General features: G+C 47.3%; 1 protein-coding gene across 1 annotated transcript; it reads left to right on the top strand.

The window, feature by feature from the left end:
* Positions 1-181: 181 nt before the first annotated feature.
* OST4 (oligosaccharyltransferase complex subunit 4, non-catalytic) lies at positions 182-18,028 on the top strand. The gene is made up of 3 exons (XM_082252056.1): positions 182-191; positions 11,864-12,005; positions 17,874-18,028. Exon 2 carries the CDS (start codon positions 11,865-11,867, stop codon positions 11,976-11,978), a length of 114 nt encoding a protein of 37 aa, XP_082108182.1. The 5' UTR covers positions 182-191; position 11,864; the 3' UTR covers positions 11,979-12,005; positions 17,874-18,028.
* The last annotated feature ends 8,492 nt before the right edge of the window (positions 18,029-26,520 follow it).

The raw sequence follows: 26,520 nt of genomic DNA, 5'->3' as shown, positions 1-26,520 counted from the left end.
CACCAGCGTACGGGGAGACAGACTCTGGGTGTAGTAAGGTGGCCGCCGCGCACTGACGATTGGTTAGCCATAGAGAGGGGGGCGGTGCTTGCCTGAGGAGGCGGCAGAGGGGTGACGTGTCTGTACAGAGCGGAAGAGACTCTACAGAGGTAGCAGACAGACATTATAAAGGAGCCGGACACCGGGGAGAGGTAATATTAGAGTGGGGTATGGAGGGGGAGAGGTAATAATTGACTGGGGTATGGAGGGGAGAGGTAATATTAGAGTCGGGTATAGAGGGGAAGAGGTAATAATAGAGGGGCACTGGTGTTGGTGGGAGGCTCACCCTTATCTCCATTAATAAAGACTTGTGATATGGGGGAATATAAGTGTGCCTAGGCACCCCTCCTTTATTTGGGTGTGTTTTCAGGTCTCAGGCACAGCTCCCTGTGACAGGCCCTCAGCACATGGGGGCGATGGGGAGTAGTGAGGAGGTAAGGTGCCCCCCCTATCTGCAGGACATTGGCACATGAGCACAGGCCACTGGACCAATCATGGCACATGAGCACAGGCCACTGGACCAATCATGGCACGTGAGCACTGGCCACTGGACCAATCATGGCACGTGAGCATAGGCCACTGGACCAATCATGGCACGTGAGCACTGGCCACTGGACCAATCATGGCACGTGAGCACAGGCCACTGGACCAATCATGGAACGTGAGCACTGGCCACTGGACCAATCATGGCACGTGAGCACAGGCCACTGGACCAATCATGGAACGTGAGCACTGGCCACTGGACCAATCATGGCACATGAGCACAAGCCACTGGACCAATCATGGAACGTGAGCACTGGCCACTGGACCAATCATGGCACGTGAGCACTGGCCACTGGACCAATCATGGCACGTGAGCACTGGGCACTGGACCAATCATGTCACGTGAGCACTGGCCACTGGACCAATCATGGCACGTGAGCACTGGCCACTGGACCAATCATGGCACGTGAGCACTGGCCACTGGACCAATCATGGCACGTGAGCACTGGGCACTGGACCAATCATGTCACGTGAGCACTGGCCACTGGACCAATCATGGCACGTGAGCACTGGCCACTGGACCAATCATGGCACGTGAGCACTGGCCACTGGACCAATCATGGCACGTGAGCACTGGGCACTGGACCAATCATGGCACGTGAGCACTGGGCACTGGACCAATCATGGCACATGAGCACAGGCCACTGGACCAATCATGGAACGTGAGCACTGGCCACTGGACCAATCATGGCACGTGAGCACTGGCCACTGGACCAATCATGGCACGTGAGCACTGGCCACTGGACCAATCATGGCACATGAGCACAAGCCACTGGACCAATCATGGAACGTGAGCACTGGCCACTGGACCAATCATGGCACGTGAGCACTGGCCAGTGGACCAATCATGGCACGTGAGCACTGGGCACTGGACCAATCATGTCACGTGAGCACTGGCCACTGGACCAATCATGGCACGTGAGCACTGGCCACTGGACCAATCATGGCACGTGAGCACTGGCCACTGGACCAATCATGGCACGTGAGCACTGGGCACTGGACCAATCATGGCACGTGAGCACTGGGCACTGGACCAATCATGTCACGTGAGCACTGGACCAATCGTGTCACGTGAGCACTGGGCACTGGACCAATCATGTCACGTGGGCACTGGACCAATCCTGGCACGTGAGCACTGGCCACTGGACCAATCATGGAACGTGAGCACTGGCCACTGGACCAATCATGGCACGTGAGCACAGGCCACTGGACCAATCATGGAACGTGAGCACTGGCCACTGGACCAATCGTGAGCACTGGCCACTGGACCAATCATGGCACGTGAGCACTGGCCACTGGACCAATCATGGCATGTGAGCACTGGACCAATCATGTCACGTGAGCACTGGGCACTGGACCAATCATGTCACGTGAGCACTGGCCACTGGACCAATCATGGCACGTGAGCACTGGCCACTGGACCAATCATGGCACGTGAGCACTGGCCACTGGACCAATCATGGCACGTGAGCACTGGGCACTGGACCAATCATGTCACGTGAGCACTGGCCACTGGACCAATCATGGCACGTGAGCACAGGCCACTGGACCAATCATGGCACGTGAGCACTGGCCACTGGACCAATCATGGCACGTGAGCACTGGCCACTGGACCAATCATGGCACGTGAGCACAGGCCACTGGACCAATCATGGAACGTGAGCACTGGCCACTGGACCAATCATGGCACGTGAGCACAGGCCACTGGACCAATCATGGAACGTGAGCACTGGCCACTGGACCAATCGTGAGCACTGGCCACTGGACCAATCATGGCACGTGAGCACTGGCCACTGGACCAATCATGGCATGTGAGCACTGGACCAATCATGTCACGTGAGCACTGGGCACTGGACCAATCATGTCACGTGAGCACTGGCCACTGGACCAATCATGGCACGTGAGCACTGGCCACTGGACCAATCATGGCACGTGAGCACTGGCCACTGGACCAATCATGGCACGTGAGCACTGGGCACTGGACCAATCATGTCACGTGAGCACTGGCCACTGGACCAATCATGGCACGTGAGCACAGGCCACTGGACCAATCATGGCACGTGAGCACTGGCCACTGGACCAATCATGGCACGTGAGCACTGGCCACTGGACCAATCATGGCACGTGAGCACAGGCCACTGGACCAATCATGGAACGTGAGCACTGGCCACTGGACCAATCGTGAGCACTGGCCACTGGACCAATCATGGCACGTGAGCACTGGCCACTGGACCAATCATGGCATGTGAGCACTGGGCACTGGACCAATCATGTCACGTGAGCACTGGCCACTGGACCAATCATGGCACGTGAGCACTGGCCACTGGACCAATCATGGCACGTGAGCACTGGCCACTGGACCAATCATGGCACGTGAGCACTGGCCACTGGACCAATCATGGCACGTGAGCACTGGCCACTGGACCAATCATGGCACGTGAGCACTGGCCACTGGACCAATCATGTCACGTGAGCACTGGCCACTGGACCAATCATGTCACGTGAGCACTGGCCACTGGACCAATCATGTCACGTGAGCACTGGCCACTGGACCAATCATGGCATGTGAGCACTGGGCACTGGACCAATCATGTCACATGAGCACTGGCCACTGGACCAATCATGGCACATGAGCACAGGCCACTGGACCAATCATGGAACGTGAGCACTGGCCACTGGACCAATCATGGCACGTGAGCACTGGCCACTGGACCAATCATGGCACGTGAGCACTGGCCACTGGACCAATCATGGCACGTGAGCATAGGCCACTGGACCAATCATGGCACGTGAGCACTGGCCACTGGACCAATCATGGCACGTGAGCACAGGCCACTGGACCAATCATGGCACGTGAGCACAGGCCACTGGACCAATCATGGCACATGAGCACAGGCCACTGGACCAATCATGGCACGTGAGCACAGGCCACTGGACCAATCATGGAACGTGAGCACTGGCCACTGGACCAATCATGGCACGTGAGCACTGGCCACTGGACCAATCATGGCACATGAGCACAAGCCACTGGACCAATCATGGCACATGAGCACAAGCCACTGGACCAATCATGGAACGTGAGCACTGGCCACTGGACCAATCATGGCACGTGAGCACTGGGCACTGGACCAATCATGGCACGTGAGCACTGGGCACTGGACCAATCATGGCACGTGAGCACTGGGCACTGGACCAATCATGTCACGTGAGCACTGGGCACTGGACCAATCCTGGCACGTGAGCACTGGCCACTGGACCAATCATGGAACGTGAGCACTGGCCACTGGACCAATCATGGAACGTGAGCACTGGCCACTGGACCAATCATGGCACGTGAGCACAGGCCACTGGACCAATCATGGAACGTGAGCACTGGCCACTGGACCAATCGTGAGCACTGGCCACTGGACCAATCATGGCACGTGAGCACTGGCCACTGGACCAATCATGTCACGTGAGCACTGGCCACTGGACCAATCATGGCACGTGAGCACTGGCCACTGGACCAATCATGGCACGTGAGCACTGGCCACTGGACCAATCATGGCACGTGAGCACTGGCCACTGGACCAATCATGGCATGTGAGCACTGGGCACTGGACCAATCATGTCACGTGAGCACTGGCCACTGGACCAATCATGGCACGTGAGCACAGGCCACTGGACCAATCATGGCACGTGAGCACTGGCCACTGGACCAATCATGGCACGTGAGCACTGGCCACTGGACCAATCATGGCACATGAGCACAGGCCACTGGACCAATCATGGAACGTGAGCACTGGACCAATCATGGCACATGAGCACTGGCCACTGGACCAATCATGGCACGTGAGCACTGGGCACTGGACCAATCATGGCACGTGAGCACTGGGCACTGGACCAATCATGGCACGTGAGCACTGGGCACTGGACCAATCATGACACGTGAGCACTGGCCACTGGACCAATCATGGAACGTGAGCACTGGCCACTGGACCAATCATGGAACGTGAGCACTGGCCACTGGACCAATCATGGCACGTGAGCACTGGCCACTGGACCAATCATGGCACGTGAGCACTGGCCACTGGACCAATCATGGCACGTGAGCACTGGCCACTGGACCAATCATGGCACGTGAGCACTGGCCACTGGACCAATCATGGCACGTGAGCACTGGCCACTGGACCAATCATGGCACGTGAGCACTGGCCACTGGACCAATCATGTCACGTGAGCACTGGGCACTGGACCAATCATGGCACGTGAGCACTGGGCACTGGACCAATCATGGCACGTGAGCACTGGGCACTGGACCAATCATGGCACGTGAGCACTGGCCACTGGACCAATCATGGCACGTGAGCACTGGCCACTGGACCAATCATGGCACGTGAGCACTGGCCACTGGACCAATCATGTCACGTGAGCACTGGCCACTGGACCAATCATGTCACGTGAGCACTGGCCACTGGACCAATCATGTCACGTGAGCACTGGCCACTGGACCAATCATGTCACGTGAGCACTGGCCACTGGACCAATCATGGCACATGAGCACTGGCCACTGGACCAATCGTGACACGTGAGCACTGGCCACTGGACCAATCATGGCACGTGAGCACTGGCCACTGGACCAATCATGGCACGTGAGCACTGGCCACTGAACCAATCATGGCACGTGAGCACTGGCCACTGAACCAATCATGGCACGTGAGCACTGGACCAATCGTGGGACATGAGCACTGGCCACTGGACCAATCATGGGACGTGAGCACTGGCCAGTGGACCAATCATGGCACATGAGCACTGGCCACTGGACCAATCATGGCACGTGAGCACTGGACCAATCATGGCACGTGAGCACTGGCCACTGGACCAATCATGTCACGTGAGCACTGGGCACTGGACCAATCGTCACGTGGGCACTGGACCAATCATGTCACGTGAGCACTGGGCACTGGACCAATCATGGCACGTGAGCACTGGGCACTGGACCAATCATGGCACGTGAGCACTGGCCACTGGACCAATCATGGCACGTGAGCACTGGCCACTGGACCAATCATGGCACGTGAGCACTGGCCACTGGACCAATCATGGCACGTGAGCACTGGCCACTGGACCAATCATGGCACGTGAGCACTGGCCACTGGACCAATCATGGCACGTGAGCACTGGCCACTGGACCAATCATGGCACATGAGCACTGGCCACTGGACCAATCATGACACATGAGCACTGGCCACTGGACCAATCATGGCACGTGAGCACTGGCCACTGGACCAATCATGGCACGTGAGCACTGGACCAATCGTGGGACATGAGCACTGGCCACTGGACCAATCATGGGACGTGAGCACTGGCCAGTGGACCAATCATGGCACATGAGCACTGGCCACTGGACCAATCATGGCACGTGAGCACTGGACCAATCATGGCACGTGAGCACTGGACCAATCATGGCACGTGAGCACTGGACCAATCATGGCACGTGAGCACTGGCCACTGGACCATTTGCAGGCATGTGAATTCCCCTCCCCTGCTGTCACAATGTGACAAAAGGAGGTGATAGTGACCTAATATGGACTAATTAAATGGAAGCAAACCCGCCGATTTAAGGTGGAACTAAAGAGCTTTTTATTTATTTATTTTTTTCTATGTTTAGGGAGGGTTATATCCTATAACCCCTGCCAGGTATTTGCCATCTGTGTCCTATAGGGGACATTTTCTTTCACTTCCTGTCCTATAGCCAAAACAGGAAAACCTATCTCACACGGGTTTGCTTGTTATAAGAGCCGTGTGACCAGCAAGTACATTTTTCAGCAAATATCAAGCAGCTTTCTCTAAACCTATAAAGTGTCATTTTTTAGCTCCAGTTTTGAAATGCTGGACGCTGATCCCAATGGGAGTGCTGATTGTCACTTTAATCAAGCTGCTAGCAGGCTTCAGCAGTACTTGAAGTCTACTAGCAGCTTGTTTAAAGTGGCAATCAGCACTCCCTTTAGGATTTGTGTTCCTCATTTACCGATGGACTGAAACATAATGTCCCAGAGGTATTCTATTGGATTTATGTCAGGTGAGCGTGGGGGCCATTCAATGGTATCAATTCCTTCATCCTCCAGAAACTGGTTGCATACTCTCGCCACATGAGGCCGGGCATTGTTGTGCACCAGGAGGAACCCAGGACCCACTGCACCAGCATAGGGTCTGATAATGGGTCCAAGGATTTCATCCAGATACCTAATGGTAGTCAGGGTGCCATTGACTAGCTTATAGAGGTCTGTACATCCCTTTATGGATATGTCTCCCCAGACTGTCACTGACCACCACCAAACCATTCATGCTGATAAATGTTACAGGCAGCATAACGTTCTCCATGGCTTCTCCAGACCCTTTCACATCTGTAACATGTGCTCAGGGTGAACCTCCTCTCATCTGTGAAAAGCACAGGGTGCCAGTGGTGGACCTGCCAATTCGGGTGTTCAATAGAAAATGCCAATCGAGCTCCATGGTGCCAGTCAGTGAGCACAGGGCCCACTAGAGGATGTTGGACCCTCAGGCCACCCTCATGAAGTCTTTTCCTGATTGTTTGGTCAGAGACATTCACACCAGTGGCCTGCTGGAGGTAAATTTGTAGGGCTCTGGCAGTGCTCATTCTGTTCCTCCTTGCACAAAGGAGCAGATATCGGTCCTGCTGATTGGTTAAGGACCTTCTATGGACCTGTCCAGCTCTCCTAGAGTGACTGCCTGTCTCCTGGAATCTCCAAGCTCTTGAGACATGGCTAGGAGATGCAAAAAACCTTCTGGCAACGGCACACATTAAAGTGCCATCCTGAAAAAGTTGGAATGCCTGTGCAACCTAGGGTCCAGGTATCCCTCTGCTACTTAACTGACCAGATCAATAATCAATATCCCAGGAGTTGAATTGCCTTGATGCTGTACTCTGATTAAAAGGTGTTCCTTTAATTTTTAAGCAGTGTCCTTGTCCCTCATGACAATCTACTTGTCCTGATAAAAAAACAAAAAAAAAACCCTCTTCTCTGCCCTTAAAAAAGCATCAAGATTGGTGTGATCAGATGCTTTCACAAGCTTATAATTACTTGTTAACATCCAGAAGCAACAAAATCCTCATTTAGTTGCTGAGACCATAGAAATGATTGGGGATGTTCTGGTCCTCATTCATCTCTATGGTAAGGCTGGCTTCAGTCCTGGGTTCCCCCGGATGGGGCGAGAGTACAGAAAGGCGGGGGGGGGGGGCGCCTCGCCTCCCACCGCATGTTAAAGCAATCCAGGGGCTATTTAGCCCCTAGGGTTGCTTTTACATTTAACAGCAACACCAGCTGAAAAAAAGGTACTGGGATGATGTCTGTAGCTGCAGGCATCATCCCGGTATTACCACTCAAAGAACAGGACGTCACCTGACTTCCCTATGGGTGGGAAGTGGTTAAAGTACCCTTCAGCTGGAGCTTGTAAATGTAGAACACAGATCCTAATGGGAGTGTTGATTGCCACATTAATCAAGCTGCAAGCAGGCTTCAGCACTACTAGAAGCTTGTTGAAAGCCTGCTGAAGCCTGTTAGCAGCTTGATTAAAGTGGCAATCAACACTCCCATTCGGATTGGTGTTCAACACTTACAAATTGGAGCTGAATGGCACTTTAAAGCGATCGTAAAGGCAGATTTTTTAAATGATAAACATGTCATACTTCCATTGACCAGTCCATCCATCCCCCCCCCACCCCCCCCCCGCTGTGTGCCCCTGCAGCAAGCCGTTTGCTATATGGGCACTCGTGCGTGTTCACTCATGAGCCGGCTGTGGGTGTTCATAAGACACACAGAGCGGGGTTCAGCCCTGCTCCCCCCTCACTAGCTGTGATTGACAGCAGCGGGAGCCAATGGCTTCCACTGCTGTATCTGAGCCGATGAGAAGGGAGAGAGCTGCTGCTCTCATGCACATTGCTGGATCCAGATAGGGTTTAAGTTTGTATTTAGGGGAGAATCTGCACACAGAAGGCTTTTTCATTACTGCATAGAATACATGAAGTTAAAAAAAAAAAAAAAAATTGCCTTTACAACCACTTTCAAAGTTTCTGCAAATGCTTTGTAAAGTAAACACTTGCTGTTCACACTCTTATACAACCTTAATTCCATGTGAGATAGGCCAAAGTGAGAGGAAATCCCTCCAAACAGAAGGAATCCCAGACTAATGGGCCATACACACTATAAGATTTTCTGAAGACTTTTTCCTTTAGATTTACCAAAACCAGATAATATGAGGTCAAACCTAAAAACACTTTCAATTTGTATGCAATCTGGCAGGCCCTTACACTACATAGAAAAGGTAAATCTGAAGGAAATCTAACCACAAAAGTTGGATAGTGTGTATCCAGCCTTAGTGTCCCCATTGGAAGATTTCCCCTCTACACTATATTACCAAAAAAATTGGGACGCCTGCCTTTACACGCACATGAACATTAATGGCATCCCAGTCTTAGTCCATAGGGTTCAATATTGAGTTGGCCCACCCTTTGCAGCTATAACAGCTTCAGATCCTCTGGGAAGGCTGTCCACAAGGTTTAGGAGTGTCTATGAGAATGTTTGACCATTCTTCCAGAAGCGCATTTGTGAGGTCAGGTACTGATGTTGGACGAGAAGGTCTGGCTCGCAGTCTAATTCATCCCAAAGGTGCTCTATTGGGTTGATGTCAGGACTCTGTGCAGGCCAGTCAAGTTCCTCCACCCCAAACTCGCTCATCCATGTCTTTATGGACCTTGCTTTGTGCATTGGTCCAAATCATTTGGTGGGGAGGGAATTCTGGTGTGGGGTTTTTCAGGGATTGGGCTTGGCCCCTTAGTTCCAGTGAAGGAACATTTTGGACAATTTCATGCTCCCAACTTTGTGGGAACAGTTTGTGGATGGCCCCTTTCTGTTCCAACATAACTGCACACCAGAGCACAAAGCAAGGTCCATAAAGACCTGGATGAGTTAGTTTGGGCGGATTAACTTGACTGGCCTGAACTCAACCCGATAGAACACCTTTGGGATGAATCAGAGTGGAGACTGTGAGCTAGGCCTTCTTATCCAACATCAGTGCCTGACCTCACAAATGCACTTCTAGAAGAATGGTCAAACATTCCCATAGACACACTCCTAAACCTTGCAGACAGCCTTCCCAGAAGAGTTGAAGCTGTTATAGCTGCAAAGGGTGGGCCAACTCAATATTGAACCCTATGGACTAAGATTGGGATGCCATTAAAGTTCATGTAGGTGTAAAGGCCAGGGTCCCAATACTTTTGGTAATATAGTGCAGGGCTCAAAATTTTCAAGTCCTGAGCTACTAGCCAGGCCTTAAGGGTTACTGCCCCCCCCCCCACCATCATCATGTGACCATAAATAAGACATGCTGTGCCTTGTAGTCCTATGAGACCCCCCCATCATGTGACCATAAGACATGCTCTGCCTTGTAGTCCTATATGAAACCCCCCCCGATCATGTGACCATAAGACATGCTCTGCCTTGTAGTCCTATATGAGACCCCCCCTTAGCCATGTGACTAGAAATATGGAGTGCTTAGCCTTGTAGTCCTATAGGAGGTGCCCCCCCCCCATTATGTGACCATAAGACATGCTGTGCCTTGTAGTCCTATATGAGACCCCCCCCCCCCCTTAGCCATGTGACTAGTAATATGGAATGCTTAGCCTTGTAGTCCTATAAGAGATGCCCCCCCTTCCCCCATCATGTGACCATAAATAAGACATGCTGTGCCTTGTAGTCCTATGAGACCCCCCCATCATGTGACCATAAGACATGCTCTGCCTTGTAGTCCTATATGAGACCCCCCCCCCGGTCATGTGACCATAAGACATGCTCTGCCTTGTAGTCCTATATGAGACCCCCCCCCCCCCCTTAGCCATGTGACTAGAAATATGGAGTGCTTAGCCTTGTAGTCCTATAGGAGATGCCCCCCCCCCATTATGTGACCATAAGACATGCTGTGCCTTGTAGTCCTATATGAGACCCCCCCCCCCCCTTAGCCATGTGACTAGAAATATGGAATGCTTAGCCTTGTAGTCCTATAGGAGACGCCCCCCCAACTATGTGACCATAAATAAGACATGCTGAGCCTTGTAATCCTATATTTGACCCTGTTACCATTGTGACCATAAATATGGATTGCAGCCTCACCTGTGCAGGAGAAGAGAGAGGAAAGGCGGCCGGATAATCAGAGCGGGGATCGCTGCACTGTAACATCTTTCATTTGAATTGCCGGGCGCTCAGCTTCACACATAAACTCCTGGCTTGGCTCCTATGATAGATGTCACATGTACCGGCGGTGTTCTGTCTATCAAAGGAGCCGAGCCAGGAGGCGTGACTATGTGTGAAGCTGAGCGCCCGGCAATTCAAATGAAAGATGTTACAGTGCAGCGATCCTCGCTCTGATTATCTGGCCGCCTTTCCTCTTCCTCTCCTCTCTCGTCCTCGCCCGCAATCATTTTCCACTCGCAAAATGCGAGCAGGCGAGTGGAAAATTTGAGGGCTGATATAGTGTATTCTTGTGTTGGGGAAAACCCAAAATTTGCGATTTACTTTTACTTTCAGATGATACAAATAACCAATAGAGAAGGTAAATTTCCCTAATGGGGGCACAGACCGCAATAAAACCTTACTGGGGTTCTAATCCCTCTCCACTCTATCCAAAACTAGATAAATTGTAGATATAAACAACCTGTGCAGCTTTGAGTAAAGATAGATAATGCCGTTGGGTTTAGGTGTAGACAGTTTATGTACCAAGCCTGACTGGAATACTCCCGGGACGTTTCTAAGTGAGGCCTAGTTGTTGGTGGTCACTTCCACCATCACAGGAGTGAGCTTTCTCTGATCCAAGCCCCTCATGCTCTCTCTCCTGATGGAGTAGCGTTACAAGTTCCATGTTTGATGGTGTGATGGAGGTGACCAGTAATGAGTAGGCCTCGCTTAGCAACCTTCTAGAACAGCCTTTCGCAACAATGGTGACATTGGAAACTTATCTGAGAGGCAGAAATTGCCCATTGCTCAAGGAACCCCTGGCAGTCTCAGGAGGAACCCTGGTTGAGAAACCCTGATCTAGATTCATCCTGGGAGTATTCCAGATCCTTTAGTTTTTTTTTTTTTTTTTTTTTAATTTATGGTGAGTTTATGTTGAAAAACCTCCATGGCAGTGTTGGTCACTGGTTCTGAAGGAAGCAGAAGGAGCACAGCAGAGGCTTGGGTGGTGTGTGTGCAGAATGGGCTGATGACGTTCCTCTCTCTCTCCATAGGATGATCACAGACGTGCAGCTGGCCATATTCGCCAACATGCTGGGGGTGTCCCTCTTCCTGCTGGTGGTCTTGTATCACTACGTGGCTGTCAATAACCCCAAGAAACAAGAATGAGGGGCTGGTGTCTAGGTGCTGAATCGGGTAAGATCTGTATATGGGTGTGCATACGGGTTGTATTTCTATCAGGTATGCCTGAGGGCTATCACAAAGGATCACAGAACTACTATGAGTCAAATAATATTTTTTAAAAATCACAGAATATTTTTTGCACTTTTTTTTTTTTTTTGCTTGATTTGAAAGGCCATTCATTCAATGTTTGGGGGGGGGGGGGGCTGTCAGCATATCTCATGCAGTAGAAGCACATTTTACCATGTTGTCTCTTTAGCCACTTCACCCCCTTCCTGCCCAGGCAAGTTTTCAGCTTTCAGAGCGGTCACGCTTTGAATAACAATTACTCAGTCAAGCAACACTGTACCCATTTGAAGGTTTTTTTCCTCTTTTTTTTTTAAACTGCTTTCTTGTGGTGGTATTTGGTGGCATTTGATTTTTTGTATGTAGCATTTTGGGAAAAAAATAAAAATTTTTTTCGTTATTTCTGCAAATAAAATATCTTTCTTTATAGATTTGGGCCAAAATGTATTCTGCTACATTTCTTTGGCTAAAATAACCCAAATCAGTGTCTATTCAGCCCATAGGAAAATTATGAAATTCAAAAACTATGGTATATACTGTATATCTGAAAATTGATCAGTCCTGATGTAGACGGCCTATCTCATTTCTTGAGACCCGTAAAGCCAGGACAGTACAAATACTCCCCAAATTCCACCCGTTTTAATAAGTTTAGATGTACATAATCCCCTTTAAAAAATACTTTTACCAATTTAAACAATTTTTTTCCAAGGAAATACCTTTTTTTTTTTTTTTTTTTTTTTTTTTTCTTCTTTATTCATCCGCACTTCTGGGTCCGGCCGCCTATAGGCGATTACGTCATTCGACGATTCGCAAGAGCTGCTGGGATGCAGCAGCCCTTGCGAATCGCCTAGTGACGAAATCCCGCATTATTACACCGCCACTAGCTGTACTCGGATGTATTGCATTGAGTCCATGCTCTGCCCCGCCTCCTCTCAGTGACCTCTACGGAATGTATTGCTTTGAGTCCGATTTCCGCTCCTCCTTCCCCCCGCCTCCTCTGAGCTCTACGGGATGTAATGCTTTCAGTCCGCGCTCACTGAGAGGAGGCGGAGCGGAGCGCGGACTCAAAGCAATACATTCCGTAGACCTCACTGAGAGGAGGCGGGGTGGTGCGCAGACTCAAAGCAATTCATCCCGTAGAGCTCACTGAGAGGAGGCGGAGCGGAGCGTGGACTCAAAGCAATACATCCCGTAGAGCTCACTGAGAGGAGGCGGGGCGGAGCGCGGACTCAAAGCAATTCATCCCGTAGAGCTCACTGAGAGGAGGCGGGGCGGAGCGCGGACTCAAAGCAATTCATCCCGTAGAGCTCACTGAGAGGAGGCGGGGCGGAGCGCGGACTCAAAGCAATTCATCCCGTAGAGCTCACTGAGAGGAGGCGGAGCGGAGCGCGGACTCAAAGCAATTCATCCCGTAGAGCTCACTGAGAGGAGGCGGGGCGGAGCGCGGACTCAAAGCAATTCATCCCGTAGAGCTCACTGAGAGGAGGCGGGGCAGAGCGCGGACTCAAAGCAATACATCCGAGCACATCTGGTGCTGGTGTAATAATGCGAGATTTCGTCACTAGGCGATTCGCAAGGGCTGCTGGGATACATCTCAGCAGCTCTTGCGAATCGCCAAGTAATGTAATCGCCTATAGGCGGCCGGACCCGAAAGTGCAGAAGAATAAAGAAGAAAAAAAGGTATTTGATTGCAAAAAAAAGTTTCCATTGGTAAAAGTATTTTTAAAGGGGATTACGTACATCTAAACTTATTAAAATGGGTGGAACTCCGCTTTAACTTTTTGGACAGTAGACATTCCAAGGTATTTCTTTGTCACCATTTTATGAAAATAAAGAAATTAAATAAAATAAATTTTTAGAAATGTTTTTTTACATACTGTCACCAGTGCAGTACAGAGTCGTCATATGGTGTGGCGGTGATCAGGGACACTGACTGGTGACAGTATGTAAAAAAAAAAATTAACATTTGTTTAAAATTTTTAACTTTTTTTTTTAACATACTGTGTCCACAGCGATGCAGTGTTACCATAGTGACACTGCACTACCCTGGGGAAGTGACCAAGGTTTTTCTTTTTACACTGAGGGCCAGTTCACACCATAGAAACGCAGTCCGGATGCGTTCCAGATGCTTTTCTGCATGTGCATTTTTGATGCGTTCCAGTGCGTTTTTCCCCCTTTCTTTTCTTAACCTTCAATAAGGACGTGTTAACTTTTTGGGGAAAAAAAAAAGACGTGTGTTCCTGTGCGTTTTTGATGCATTTTACAGTGTTCCAGTCCAGTGCAGGTGCAGCATGGTCTCCTTTTTTTTTTTTTTTAATCTGTAACAAACGCACTGGTGTAAACTATGCTATTAACCACTTCCATGAATGATGCCTGCAGCTGCAGCAGGAGGGGACGTGTCCACTGCCGCCCTCCAGTGCTTCTACTTGCTCGCTTGTGAGACCGGCAACCCGGAGAATGAATCGGCCCGCGGCGGAAGTACACCATAGAGAATACCGAGAACTAGAAGGTTCCGTCAGTCTCTATGACTCTCGGAGGCCAGGAGTGAAGTATGACATCACGCCCGGCCTGGCAGTTGTAAATACTGCTGTGATCTCAGCTGGATAGCCAAGATCGTTTTTTTTTTTTTTTTCCTCTTTGATTTCAGGCTTTCCAGCCTGTAGGAGAGATCTGAGGTCCTGTTGACCCCAGATCTCTCCATAAAGAGGACCTGCCATGCCCTATTCCTATTTCTTGTAATATGAATATAAGTGATCGAAAAATAAAATTAAAGGGAAAGTGTAAAAGTAAATTAAAATAAATTTAAACAAAAATGTAGTGTCCTTGCCTGCATACGTACGTCGCGCCCACATAAGTAAACAGCATTCATCCCACACGTGAGTTATTGCCGCAAATGTTACAGTGAGAGCAACAATTCTAGCCCAAGATCTCCTCTTTAACTCCAAACAGGTAGCCTGTAAAAAATTTTAAAACGTTGCCTCTTGAGATTTTTATGTGCTGAAGTTTGGCACCATTCCACGAGTGTGCACAGTTTTAAAGCGTGACATGTTAGGTATCTATTTACTCTGCGTAACATCATCTTTCACATTATACAAAAAAAATTGGGCTAACTTTACTGTTTTTTTTTTTTTTTTCTCCAAAAAAAATTACGTGTTTAAAAATTGCTGCATGACATAAGTAGCAATGGCCGCCATTTTATTCCCTAGGGTCTCTGCTAAAAAAAAAAACATATATAAAGTTTGGCGGTTCTGAGTAGTTTTCTAGCAGAAAAAAGATGATTATTAGATGTAGGAGCGAAGTGCCAGAATTGGCCTGGTATGGAAGTGGTTAAAACCATATGACCTACTTTCCATGCTTTTTTGATGCAGAAAATAAACACACTGGCCTGCATGTGGTGTGAACTGGTCCTGATTCCTTATAACAGTGATGATCACTATTACAAGCAATCGTTTTTCTGAATGGCATCCATCCACTCATTGAGTACTATTGTTAGAACTGATTGGCCACAGCTATCACATGGCACAAATGCATGAATGCACAAATGTCAGGTATATCCACCCTGATTGGAACCCTTCCCTACTCTATACAAACCTAAGTTTCTGTCTGGAATATTTCATGTTCATCTGCAGCCACCTTTTAACCAGTTGCTGACCGCCCACCACAGACATACTGCGGCAGGGTGGCTCGGCTGCGCAAAATCACGTATATCTGTATGATTTTGTGCACACAATCTCGGCTTCGGCCTCCAGCGATTGTCAGAGAAACTGACAGAAGACCCGCCTGCTTATGTAAACAAAGCAGACGAGTCTTCTGTCAGACAGGCAGAGAGAGATCAGGAGTTTCTGCTAAGCAAACCCCCCAGTGCATATTATTTAGCACTGATTACTGTATTAATGTCATTGGTCCTCAAAAAGTGTCAATGTCAGGGGTCCAATCTGTCCGCTGCAATGTTGCAGTCCCGCTAAAAATCGCTGCTCGCCGCCATTACTAATAAAAACAAAAAAAAAGTCAAAAAATCTATCCTGTAGTTTGTAAACGCGATAGCCAATTAGAATGCGCTTGGGATTTTATTTATTTTTTTACCAAAAATATGTAACAGAATACAAATTGGCCTAAACTGATAAATTTGATTTTAATTTTTTTTATTGGGAGTGTTTTATAGCAGAAAGTAAAAAATATTGTGGTTGTTTTTTTTTTTTTTTCAGAATTGTCGCTTTTTTTTTTTTTTTTTTGTTTATAACACAAAATCAGAGGTGATCAAATACCACCAAAAGAAAGCTCTATTTGTGGGGAAAAACCGACATCAATTGTATTTAGGTACAGCATCGCACGACTGCGCAATTTTCAGTTAAAGTAACGCAGTGCCGAATCTCAAAAAATGGCCTGGTCATTAAGGGGGTTAAACCTCCTGGAGCTGAAGTGGTTAAAAAATGAATTTGTTTTTATGTTTTTTTTATGCAGTTATCTTGTGAAATGTATTTATTATGAGTGAGGATCCAAGGATTAGTATCTGAAATGTCTTTCCCTATACCAGCCCATGTAGGGCAGTAGGGAGACTTCCTTCACCTCTCTGAAGGAGCCCCACAGAGCCATGCAAATTTTAGGTGACAGTAGCTGTGGGGGGGAAAAGAGCCCCCATATGCTGTCACAGGAGTGGGGGGTACTGTAGCCACTAAGTTAGAAAATGAAAGCTGCATCTCTTTTTGAGAGGTCTCCAGAGCCAGTTCATTGTCCATCAGACTGCTGGGAGGCCACACTGGCCAGAGGGATAAAATATAAAAATGCCCAGGAGACAGTGAGAGTAATACATGTCCTCGGTTTAGTGATCATTTGGTGTTCAGTGGGAGGGAGGTAGCCCTATTGTCGGTGGGTGGGGTGTAGCCTGAACGTCACAGTTGCACTTACCTTGCAGACTCCATATCTCCTGTTGCTGCTTGTGTTGACGGTACAGGCAGGAGATCACCGCACCGGATAGTGCCTGTGCTAAACTTTTGGGTGCTGGAATGCTCGGTCACTCTGCATTTAGCGGTCCACTACTTTCTGGAAAAAGTGTCAGTAACAGGCACCTTTAGTGGTTGATTTATTAAAATTGGGGAGTGCAAAATATGGTGCAGCTGTTCATGGTAGCCAATCGGCTTCTAACTTTAGCTTGTTCAATTTAGCTTTGACCATATAACCTGGAAGCTGGTTGATTGGTTTCTATACAAACAAAAAGGAGCTGGGGGAGCACACCCTGAACATGCATTTCTAAAGCTGGTGCAGCTATAGACCAAGAGACATACATATTTACAAAAAAGCGCACACATGCAAAAGAAATGACTATCAAATATAAAGGCAATCAATAAATGAATAAAAATGGGGATTTGGTCCCACCATATGGCCATATCGTGCTCAAGCCCACCACTACGTCAAAGATATAGGATGAGTCCCTCATAGTGCAGTCGCACATCTCTTCCAGTAAGGAGTAAGTATCTCCAATGGTTTTAGAAGCTGGATTCATCCTTCTTTATATGGATAGTGTAGGACCCACTGATAATGGGGTACTTTGACGCAGTGGTGGGCTTGAGCACGATATGGCCATATGGTGGGACCAAATCCCCATTTTTATTCATTTATTGATTGCCTTTATATTTGATAGTCATTTCTTTTGCATGTGTGCGCTTTTTTGTAAATATGTACCTGATTGGTTTCTATGCAGAGCTGCACCATATTTTGCACTCTCCACTTAATAAATGAACCCCAATATTTGTGTTACTGACTGTAGCTAGACAGTTTGTTGGTCCTATAGGATATAAATCTGTGTTTTTCATTTTCTAGGTCTGATGTTTGGCCGTCCTTGTGTGATCACAGCCAGTATGAAGCTCGTATTCCGGTGGCATGCCTCTTGCTGTACATATCTTCTGTGATGGCGATGTCCATATATTGTTACCATGCTTAGATCTCTGTTTTTGATATGTAGATGGAGGAAATAAAGGGATATATTCTCTATACACCGACTCTCGTCTGCTTTGCCATGAGAAGTTTAGTGTGGATTGAGTGTATATAACTACTTCATCTATGAACAATGACCGAATTACAAAGTGTACCCATTCAATAAGCATGTAATTTAGTTGAAAACTCAAATACCTTTTTTTTTTTTTTTTTAGTTTACCAGTGGTCACGTGACTGCTTAGTCTCCTCTTTTTCTCCACTTCATAGGATTGGGGGCAGAGCCTCTGAACAACACTTGGCACCTTGCCTTCCGTCTAGATTTCAGTTCAGCAGAGGCACTGGGGGAGATTTAATAAAACTGTAGCACTCCGAATCTAGTGCAGCTGTGCATGGTAGCCAATCGGCTCCTAACTTCAGCTTGTTGGATTAGTGATACTAAACCCACAACAGTAAAATCAGTCTTTATATGCAGTAAAGCATGCTTGTTAAACTCACTGTGAAAACAAATGGATTATCACTTTGCATTGTGTTTAAAGGCTCTCTGATCCTCCCCTTCTTTCACTGTCTCCAAAACATAACCTGATATATACAGAGGGGACAAGCTGCACATGCTCAGTTTTGTGTGTATTGCTAGAGAGTTTGGCTCCTTTCACACGGCCGCTCCGTGTGTCCCCAAATCATCCCATCCGTTTGCGGATGATTTGCGGACATAATGTAAGTGAATGGCACTGTGGGTGTCAGCGGAATACCATCCGCTGACATCCGATTTTCCTCCTGTCAGTTCTGTTCCGTTTTTACGAATGGAACAGAACCCCATTTTTCCTTCCGTGTAAAAAACGGAAAGGAAGGAAAATCGGATGTCAGCGGTGTCATCCGCTGACATCCGCAGTGCCATATACTTACATTATGTCCGCATATCATCCGCAAACGGATGGGATGATATGCGGACACACGGAGCGGATGACAGAAATGTCATCCGCTCCGTGTAAAAAAAAAAAAAAAAAAAAATCCCGCAGCGGACCTTTCACACGGAGCGGCCGTGTGAAAGGAGCCTTTATTTTTTTTTTGTTTCTTGGGAGAGTGCATGTGATCAGCACTGTCCAGACAGAAGGTCAGGGGAGAATGAAAACTCCTCCTACAAGCTTTACTAGGAACTGATAGAAGTAACAAGACTGCTATATACTGCTGGTAAGAAAAGGTGTTAAGCGGTTTATATTTACTAAAATAATTGCATTTCCATGTACTGTGGGAGACCAAATATAGTGAATGCAGGGTCCTGGATTTAGTAATACTAAGCTTTGGTAATAAAAACTGGAAGCTGATTGGTTAGATATGCAGTGCTGCACCAGATTTTGCACTCCAGTTTTAGTAAATCTTTCCCACAGCAAACATATCACACTACACAAGCAAAGCCTGCAGGGTTAACAACCAACCCCCTCCCTGTGTTCTGACCTGAGCAGGGGGCTGCAGAGAAATTGAGCATGCAGCTCAAGCTCCCAAGTTCTCTGTGCTGTTAAATAAAAAAAGAAAAAAAAAAGGGGGGGGGTGGAGAATACAGCTGTGTAGTACGGTCTGTATAAAGTAGGCTTTAAGAAAACCAAGCAACTTGAAGTACAAAAAATCTGTTTAATAGTGTATAAATATACAGAACATCCATGTATATATTTCATACATTCATGTGTCCGGCACTGCAGAACAGACAAAAAAGCAACCTCTACTCCATTTTTATGTTCAGAAGAGTGGTGTAAGCATGGTGCTTGCATCACTCTTATCAGTTTCTCCTTTTGTTCAAGAAGTCAGGAAGTATAGAACTGTGCTTTGGATAAATGTCAGAGGAGTGAAAAAAAGTAAGCATACTTTGAGGGCCCTTTCACAATTCTGTTAAAGCGGTAGTATACTCCGCTTTTTAACTTTTACCTACAGGTAAGCCTATAGTAAGGATTACCTGTAGGTAAAATTAAACCGTGCAGGTTTAGGAGGTATTCGCCCTGCATGCAGCTGCTGACACCAGCGGTGCATGCGCTCTGAAAGCTCCTTGCCGACTCCTCGTCGGAAAGTGAACTCCCGCGCGCATGCGCGGGAGTGACGTCATCGCGGCTCCGATCACTCACAGCGTCTGAGCCGCCGAGCCAAGAAGAGACGCCGAGGGAAGGTGTCCGGGTGATGGTGTCGGGGCTTTGTTCTAAGGTAAGTATTTTATGATGTGCTAGTATGCGATGCAAACTAGCTCATTATGCCATTGTCCTCCTGCAGGGTTTTGCTTTTTTTTTTTTTTTTTTTTTAGGGTACAACCCCTTTAAGGCGGCCAATTCACTTAAATGAATGCATCAAACGGTGCGTGTAGTGTTTTTAGCTGTGCAATGCATCCCTGGGGGTGCCATTTGGAATGACCATTAGTGTAAAATAGGGCCTGGGAAAGTTATTCACCCTGTAAGTAGTGAGCTAATAAAATTAACCTTTTCCCTGCATAGGCATACAAGTTTTCAGTACTATTTTCCTGAAGAGTCTGACCTTGTTTCTGATTACTGACTTCTAAGTGTATCTAAACAAAAGACCAACACTGTATGATGATTTTGGAATTAATCATTCATTGCATGTGGCTGCATTTGTTTTTATTTTTTAGGCATTTTCCCTTTTATCTGGTGATCCTGCCATTAAAACACTTCCTGTCCCAAGGTGATAAACATTCACTCAAATGTATTGGGGGAGATTTACTAAAACTGGAGCACACAGAATTAGGTGCAGCTGTGCATGGTAGTCAATCAGCTTCTAACTTTAGCTTGTTCAATTAAGCTTTGACAATAATCCCCCATTCACGCTGAACGCAGCTTTGAAATTGTGCGAGTTTTGCTGAACTCGAACGATTTGAGGGTGACTTTGAGGGCGACTTCAAAGACATCTGTGGCAGCTTCATGCACAGATATCTATTGAAATCACCCCCAAAGTCACCAAAAGTAGTGCAGGAACTACTTTTGGAAATCGATGCGGCGCTGCAAAGTCAGAGTTGCGCCGATTGGGACTCTACCATTGCTGGCAATAGGCTGCGAATTGACCTGTCAAATCGTGCTGATATGAACGGGAGCTCAAACCTGGACGCTGATTGGTGTTAGTAAATCCCCCCGTATCAAGACAACAGAATCCCTTCTCTCCTTCATAACAGAGGAACATAGTTCTGTAGTCCTCCAGAGATAGCTAAAAACAATGTAACCACAATCAAAAAGGTTGTCAGCTGATAAGATTTCGGTCAGGATCAAAAGGCAAATTTTTTTTGTTTTATTGAAAAAAAAAAAAAATGAAACGCTTTTAATGACCATTAAGGAGTAAATAAAGAAGTTCATTGGGGTTTGCATCTACTTTAACAGAGATCACACGGGACAGCAGGCACAATTAAATACAACTTTATTTAAATATATTGCATTCGATTGGCCACTGCAAAGTACATAAAAACACAGGACAATATTAAAATTCTTCACAAGATTGTCTGTGAATCTCTTATTTACAAAGTGGAGATAAATCACTCGAAAAGGAGCCGTCAATATATCAAACTTAGAAACAGGAAAAGTATCAGATAAAACATTTCAATCAAAGTGGGAATTGAGGGGTTCACAGAGCCGGAGGTTATAGAAAACGTTTCTGAGGTTCGGAGACCGCGCTCTATAAAAACGAGTTGTGTAAACACAGTTTAGAGTCGGATTCATGAGACTAAAGTACCATCTTCTTCATCCTTCACTGGAGGCCAACTCCACCTAAAACTCATACTTCACTTGAAAGTTGCTGATTAACTGGATCCAGAGGTGAAATTTCCCCACCGACACTCACAGTTCTGTCACACTGCTAAGGCCAAATGACAATCCGGTTCTTCTCCGATGGATAATCCAGTGCTGAGAGAGGCTTTGTGGTAGGTAGGTCAAGAAAGCCACAGAATTGGGATTTACAAAAGATCTAAGAATTGCCTGATTAAACCCACTCCCCTCCACCCAAAACTGACCTAGTCAGCCCACCTACAACTCACTTTGCTTTAAAGAGACCCTGTCAACAATTTTACAAAAAACCCAGTATTTTAAATGTTTTCTAGCAGCTGGTTTTCATACCATAAATGATTTTTATTGACTTACAATGTGTTTCTAAACTAGTAAAACTGGCTACTCCAGAAGAGTTCGCTCTTTAGCAAAGCCCCCCCCCCTCTCCTTGCACATCATAAGCCTCTCCTCTTTTGGGAATGTCTAGTTACTCTCTGGGCTGGCACAACTTCTTAACCCTCGCCTACATAACCTTTTATTCAGTTTTGAACAGTATTGCAATTATTCTATCCCCTATTTATTGTAAAGAGCTGTGTAAACTGTTGGCGCTATATAAATCCTGTATATTAACCTGTTGCCGCCCGCCCACCGTAGTATTACTGCCGCAGGGTGGCTCGGCTGCACAAAATCAGTTCGTACTACGTGATTTCGTGCACGAGGTATTGGCGGCGCGCTCAAGCTTTGTTTAGACACAGCGGGAGGAGCGGCGGCAATCGCCGCCGGCCTCCCGCGATCATCAGATAAACTGACAGAAGACCCGCCTGCGTATGTAAACAAAGCAGGCGAGTCTTCTGTCAGACAGGCAGGGAGAGATCAGGAGTTTCAGCTAGGTTGAAACTCCCGATCTCTCTGTGCCTGTCACAGAACCCCCCCCCTACAGTGAGTAAGCATATTTAGGCACACATTAACCCCTTTGATCACCCCCAGTGTTAACCTCTTCCCTGCCAGTGTCATTTATACAGTAACAGTGCATATTATTTAGCACTGATTACTGTATTAATGTCACTGGTCCCCAAAAAGTGTACAAAATGTCAGTTAGGGGCCCGATCTGTCTGCTGCAATGTCGCAGTCCTGCTAAAAAAATGCTGATCGCTGCCATTACTAATAAAAAAAAAAAATTCCAAAAATGTATCCCGTAGTTTGTAAACTAAACTGATAAAAAAAATTAGATTTTTTAATTTTTTTTTTTATTGGGAATGTTTTATAGCAGAAAGTAAAAAATATGGCGTTTTTTTTCAAAATTGACACTTTTTTTTTTGTTTATAGCGCAAAATCTAAAAACCACAGAGGTGATCAAATACCAACAAAAGAAAGCTCTATTTGTGGAGAAAAAAGGACATCAATTGTATTTGGGTACAGCGTCACACGACCACGCAATTGTTCGTTAAAGTAACGCAGTGCGGAATTGCAAAACATGGCCTGGTCATTAAGGGGTTAAAACCTTCCGGAGTTGAAGTGGTTAATGTAGCTTGCCAGGGAGGGGGTGAAAGGGACTACTATAGAGTGACAGCTCTGGGGCTGCTGACATTACATCCAAGATGGGGACTCCCAGAAGCAGTTTTGGGTGCCTGCAGAAGGGAGGCTTTTACAGGGAAATAACATGCATAAGATATGTTAAAATGCACGTAAATTCCTCAGGGGGGACTGCTGTTGAAATGACTAGTTTGGTAACCGGGTCTCTTTAGCCACTTAAGCCCCGGAGGATTTGGCTGCTCAAAGACCAGGCCCTATTTTGCGATTCGGCACTGCGTGACTTTAACGGACAATTTTTTCCCCACAAACAGAGCTTTCTTTTGGTGGTATTTAATCACCTGTGCGATATTTATTTTGCGCTATAAACAAAAAAAGCGACAATTTTGAAAAAAAATAATATTTTTCAAATTTTTTTATATGAAATTCTCAAAAAAAAAAAAATGTAAAAATCAAAATTTAACATTTTAGGCCAATTTGTTTTCTGCTACATATTTTTGGTAAAAAAAAAAAAAAAATCGCAATAAGCGTATTTTGATTGGTTTGCGCAAAAGTTATTGCGTTTACTAACTAAGGGAAAGGTTTATGTCATTTTTATTGTTTTTTTTTTTTTTTTTAACTAGTAACGGCGGCGATCTGCGTTTTTTTTTTTCTGTGGGACTGCGACATTGCGGCGGACAGATCGGACCCCTAACTGACATTTTTGACACTTTTAGGGGGACCAGTGACATTACTACAGTAATCAGTGCTAAAAATATGCACTGTTACTGTAAAAATGGCACTGGCAGGGAAGGGGTTAACTTTATTGGTGATCAAGGGGTTAAGTGTGACCCTAGGGGCGTGATTCTAACTGTAAAGGGGTGTTGCTTGTGATGTAACCACAGACACATACGATCCTACATAACAGGATCGTATGATCTCTGCAGGTACACCAGGGAGAATGACAGGCGGCTTTGTTTACATCAGCCGCCTGCCTTTCTCCCTCTCCACTGGGAGATCGCGAGTGACCGGCGGACATCGGAGCCGCCGGTCACTCGAGCGGGGGCAGGAGCGCGCTCGCCCCCCTGCAGGCTCCTGGGCTTTGCCCAGGAGGGGCTGACTGCCGCAGTAAATGTACTGTGGGCGGTCGGCAAGCGGTTAAGTTGAAAGTCTTTGGGGCATCTTCGGTGTCAAAGACTCTGGTGGTGATGGGTCTCTATTACTGTTGCTGTTAACAAGTCCGTATTTATCGGCGTATAACACGCACTTTTTCCTCCTAAAAATGGAGGGCAAAACACCAGTGCGTGTTATACGCCGATCTATTAGAAAAAAAAAAAAACAGTCCAGGCATCGCTGAGAGGCAGAGGAGGGGGACGGGCCAAGTAGAAGGAAGGAAGAGCGGCCTCCTATGATAGACAGCACAGTGATCCAATGCCAGGATGCAGGACGTGAGACGTCTATCATAGGCGCCGGGACTACTGATGACAGCGACCACTCGTCCTCGCTTCTCCTCGGTCCGGCCCGCCCTCCTCTGCCTCTCTTTTTAAAATACCGGTATGTCACTGCTCTCTGCAATGGCGCTGGCGAGGCTGCTGTTACTTTGCCCTGCATTGATGTACACTGCGCTGGCGAGGCTGCACTGGGGGACACTGCGCTGGCGAGGCTGCACTGGGGGACACTGCGCTGGCGAGGCTGCACTGGGGGACACTGCGCTGGCGAGGCTGCACTGGGGGACACTGCGCTGTCGAGGCTGCACTGGGGGACACTGCGCTGGCGAGGCTGCACTGGGGGACACTGCGCTGTCGAGGCTGCACTGGGGGACACTGCGCTGTCGAGGCTGCACTGGGGGACACTGCGCTGGCGAGGCTGCACTGGGGGACACTGCGATGTCGAGGCTGCACTGGGGGACACTGCGATGTCGAGGCTGCACTGGGGGACACTGTGCTGGTGAGGCTGAATGAACACTGCGCTGATGAGGATGCATTCACAGGCAATGGTAAGACCATTTGATTTAAAAAAAAAAAGTTCTGAGTTTAATGCCGTTTATTTCAAATTTAAGCTTTTTTCCTAAAATTTGAGGTGCGTGTTATACGCCGATAAATTTGGTATTTAACATGAATTTCTCCTTCTTCCTCCATGACAATTGTTCCAATTGTCATGTAGTAGAGAGGAGACTGCCATTAAAGCTGACCATGCAGTAAAATACAAGGTGGGGTCCAATCACCTACTGGTAATAAGAGTAAAAAGTAAAGTAGAAGTTCAGGCAAAACCTAACTAAGGCTAAACCTGCTCTTTGCCACAATCCAAACCTAATCTATCTAACCCTTTTAAACAAAAATCTGTATACATACCCGTTTTGCAGCCGGTCCCGGCCTCAGCTGTGAGCGGTGGTTTCAGTGTGGAGGCAGGTGCAGGAGGCGCAGCCAACATCGGAAGCTCCATAGTAACTCTATGGATGATGTCACTTCACAGCCGTTGCCGGTCCCCTCCAGCACACAGCATCCACCGCTGGAGACCGGATCAGCTGCAGAATAGGTAAGCACAGCGATTTTTGCTTTACAGGGTTCGATTATGTTTAGAATGTGGCAGAGAGCAGGTTTAGCCTGGATTCGCACTTTATTCTAGCCAAACCCAGGGCAAATTTTGGCCAGTTCCTGATCAACCATTAAAAAATTCAATCCGGGGGTTGCCTTGTCAGCACCCTACCACCTGACAACCAGGCAAAAAATTGATGGACAATCACTGGCTGCATCTGATTAGATGCAGCCACTGTTCAGGTATTCAGGGGCTGGCTATAGGAATGCAATAGCCAGCAGGAGAGATTCCTTCATCTCTCTTAATGGACGGGAGAATCCATAGATAGATTTCTCTCATTCAGCCCATTACCGAGCACATGGAAGAACAGAAGAAATGGTAAGTATCGGTGGGGAAGGTTGTCTTTTAATTTGCCCTAAATAGGCAAAGAGATTGATTTCCTCTAAGGTACACAGAAAGCAGCTGAAAAACATAGAAAAGAATACCTTGATGCTGGAGTCACTGAGAGATAAAAAGCCTATAGGCTGATTATTGCCCTGCAGTGTTTATCCAAAATGTATATTAACACTGTCAGATGTATGGATTTATTAAAGCGGAACAAAACCCTCCTTTCCTTTACAGCCTGATAAAGGAATTGGCAGCACTCCAGGTTGAGTCAAAATCCAGATTTATTGACTGGACATCCAAATATGACAATCGTGACAAGGTAGACGCGTTTCACACACTGACGGTGTGCTTAATCATTACCT

This window comes from Pelophylax lessonae (assembly GCF_965119305.1).
Source record: "Pelophylax lessonae genome assembly, chromosome: 3".
In the NCBI taxonomy this organism is placed as follows: Eukaryota; Metazoa; Chordata; class Amphibia; order Anura; family Ranidae; genus Pelophylax; species Pelophylax lessonae.
The sequence above is the reverse complement of the archived record's forward strand: the minus strand, read 5'-3'. Positions and strand labels throughout refer to the sequence as shown.

Coding starts and splice junctions, on each gene's coding strand:
- OST4 (XM_082252056.1), top strand. CDS start 11,865: ATGATCACAGACGTGCAGCTGGCCATATTCGCCAACATGCTGGGGGTG.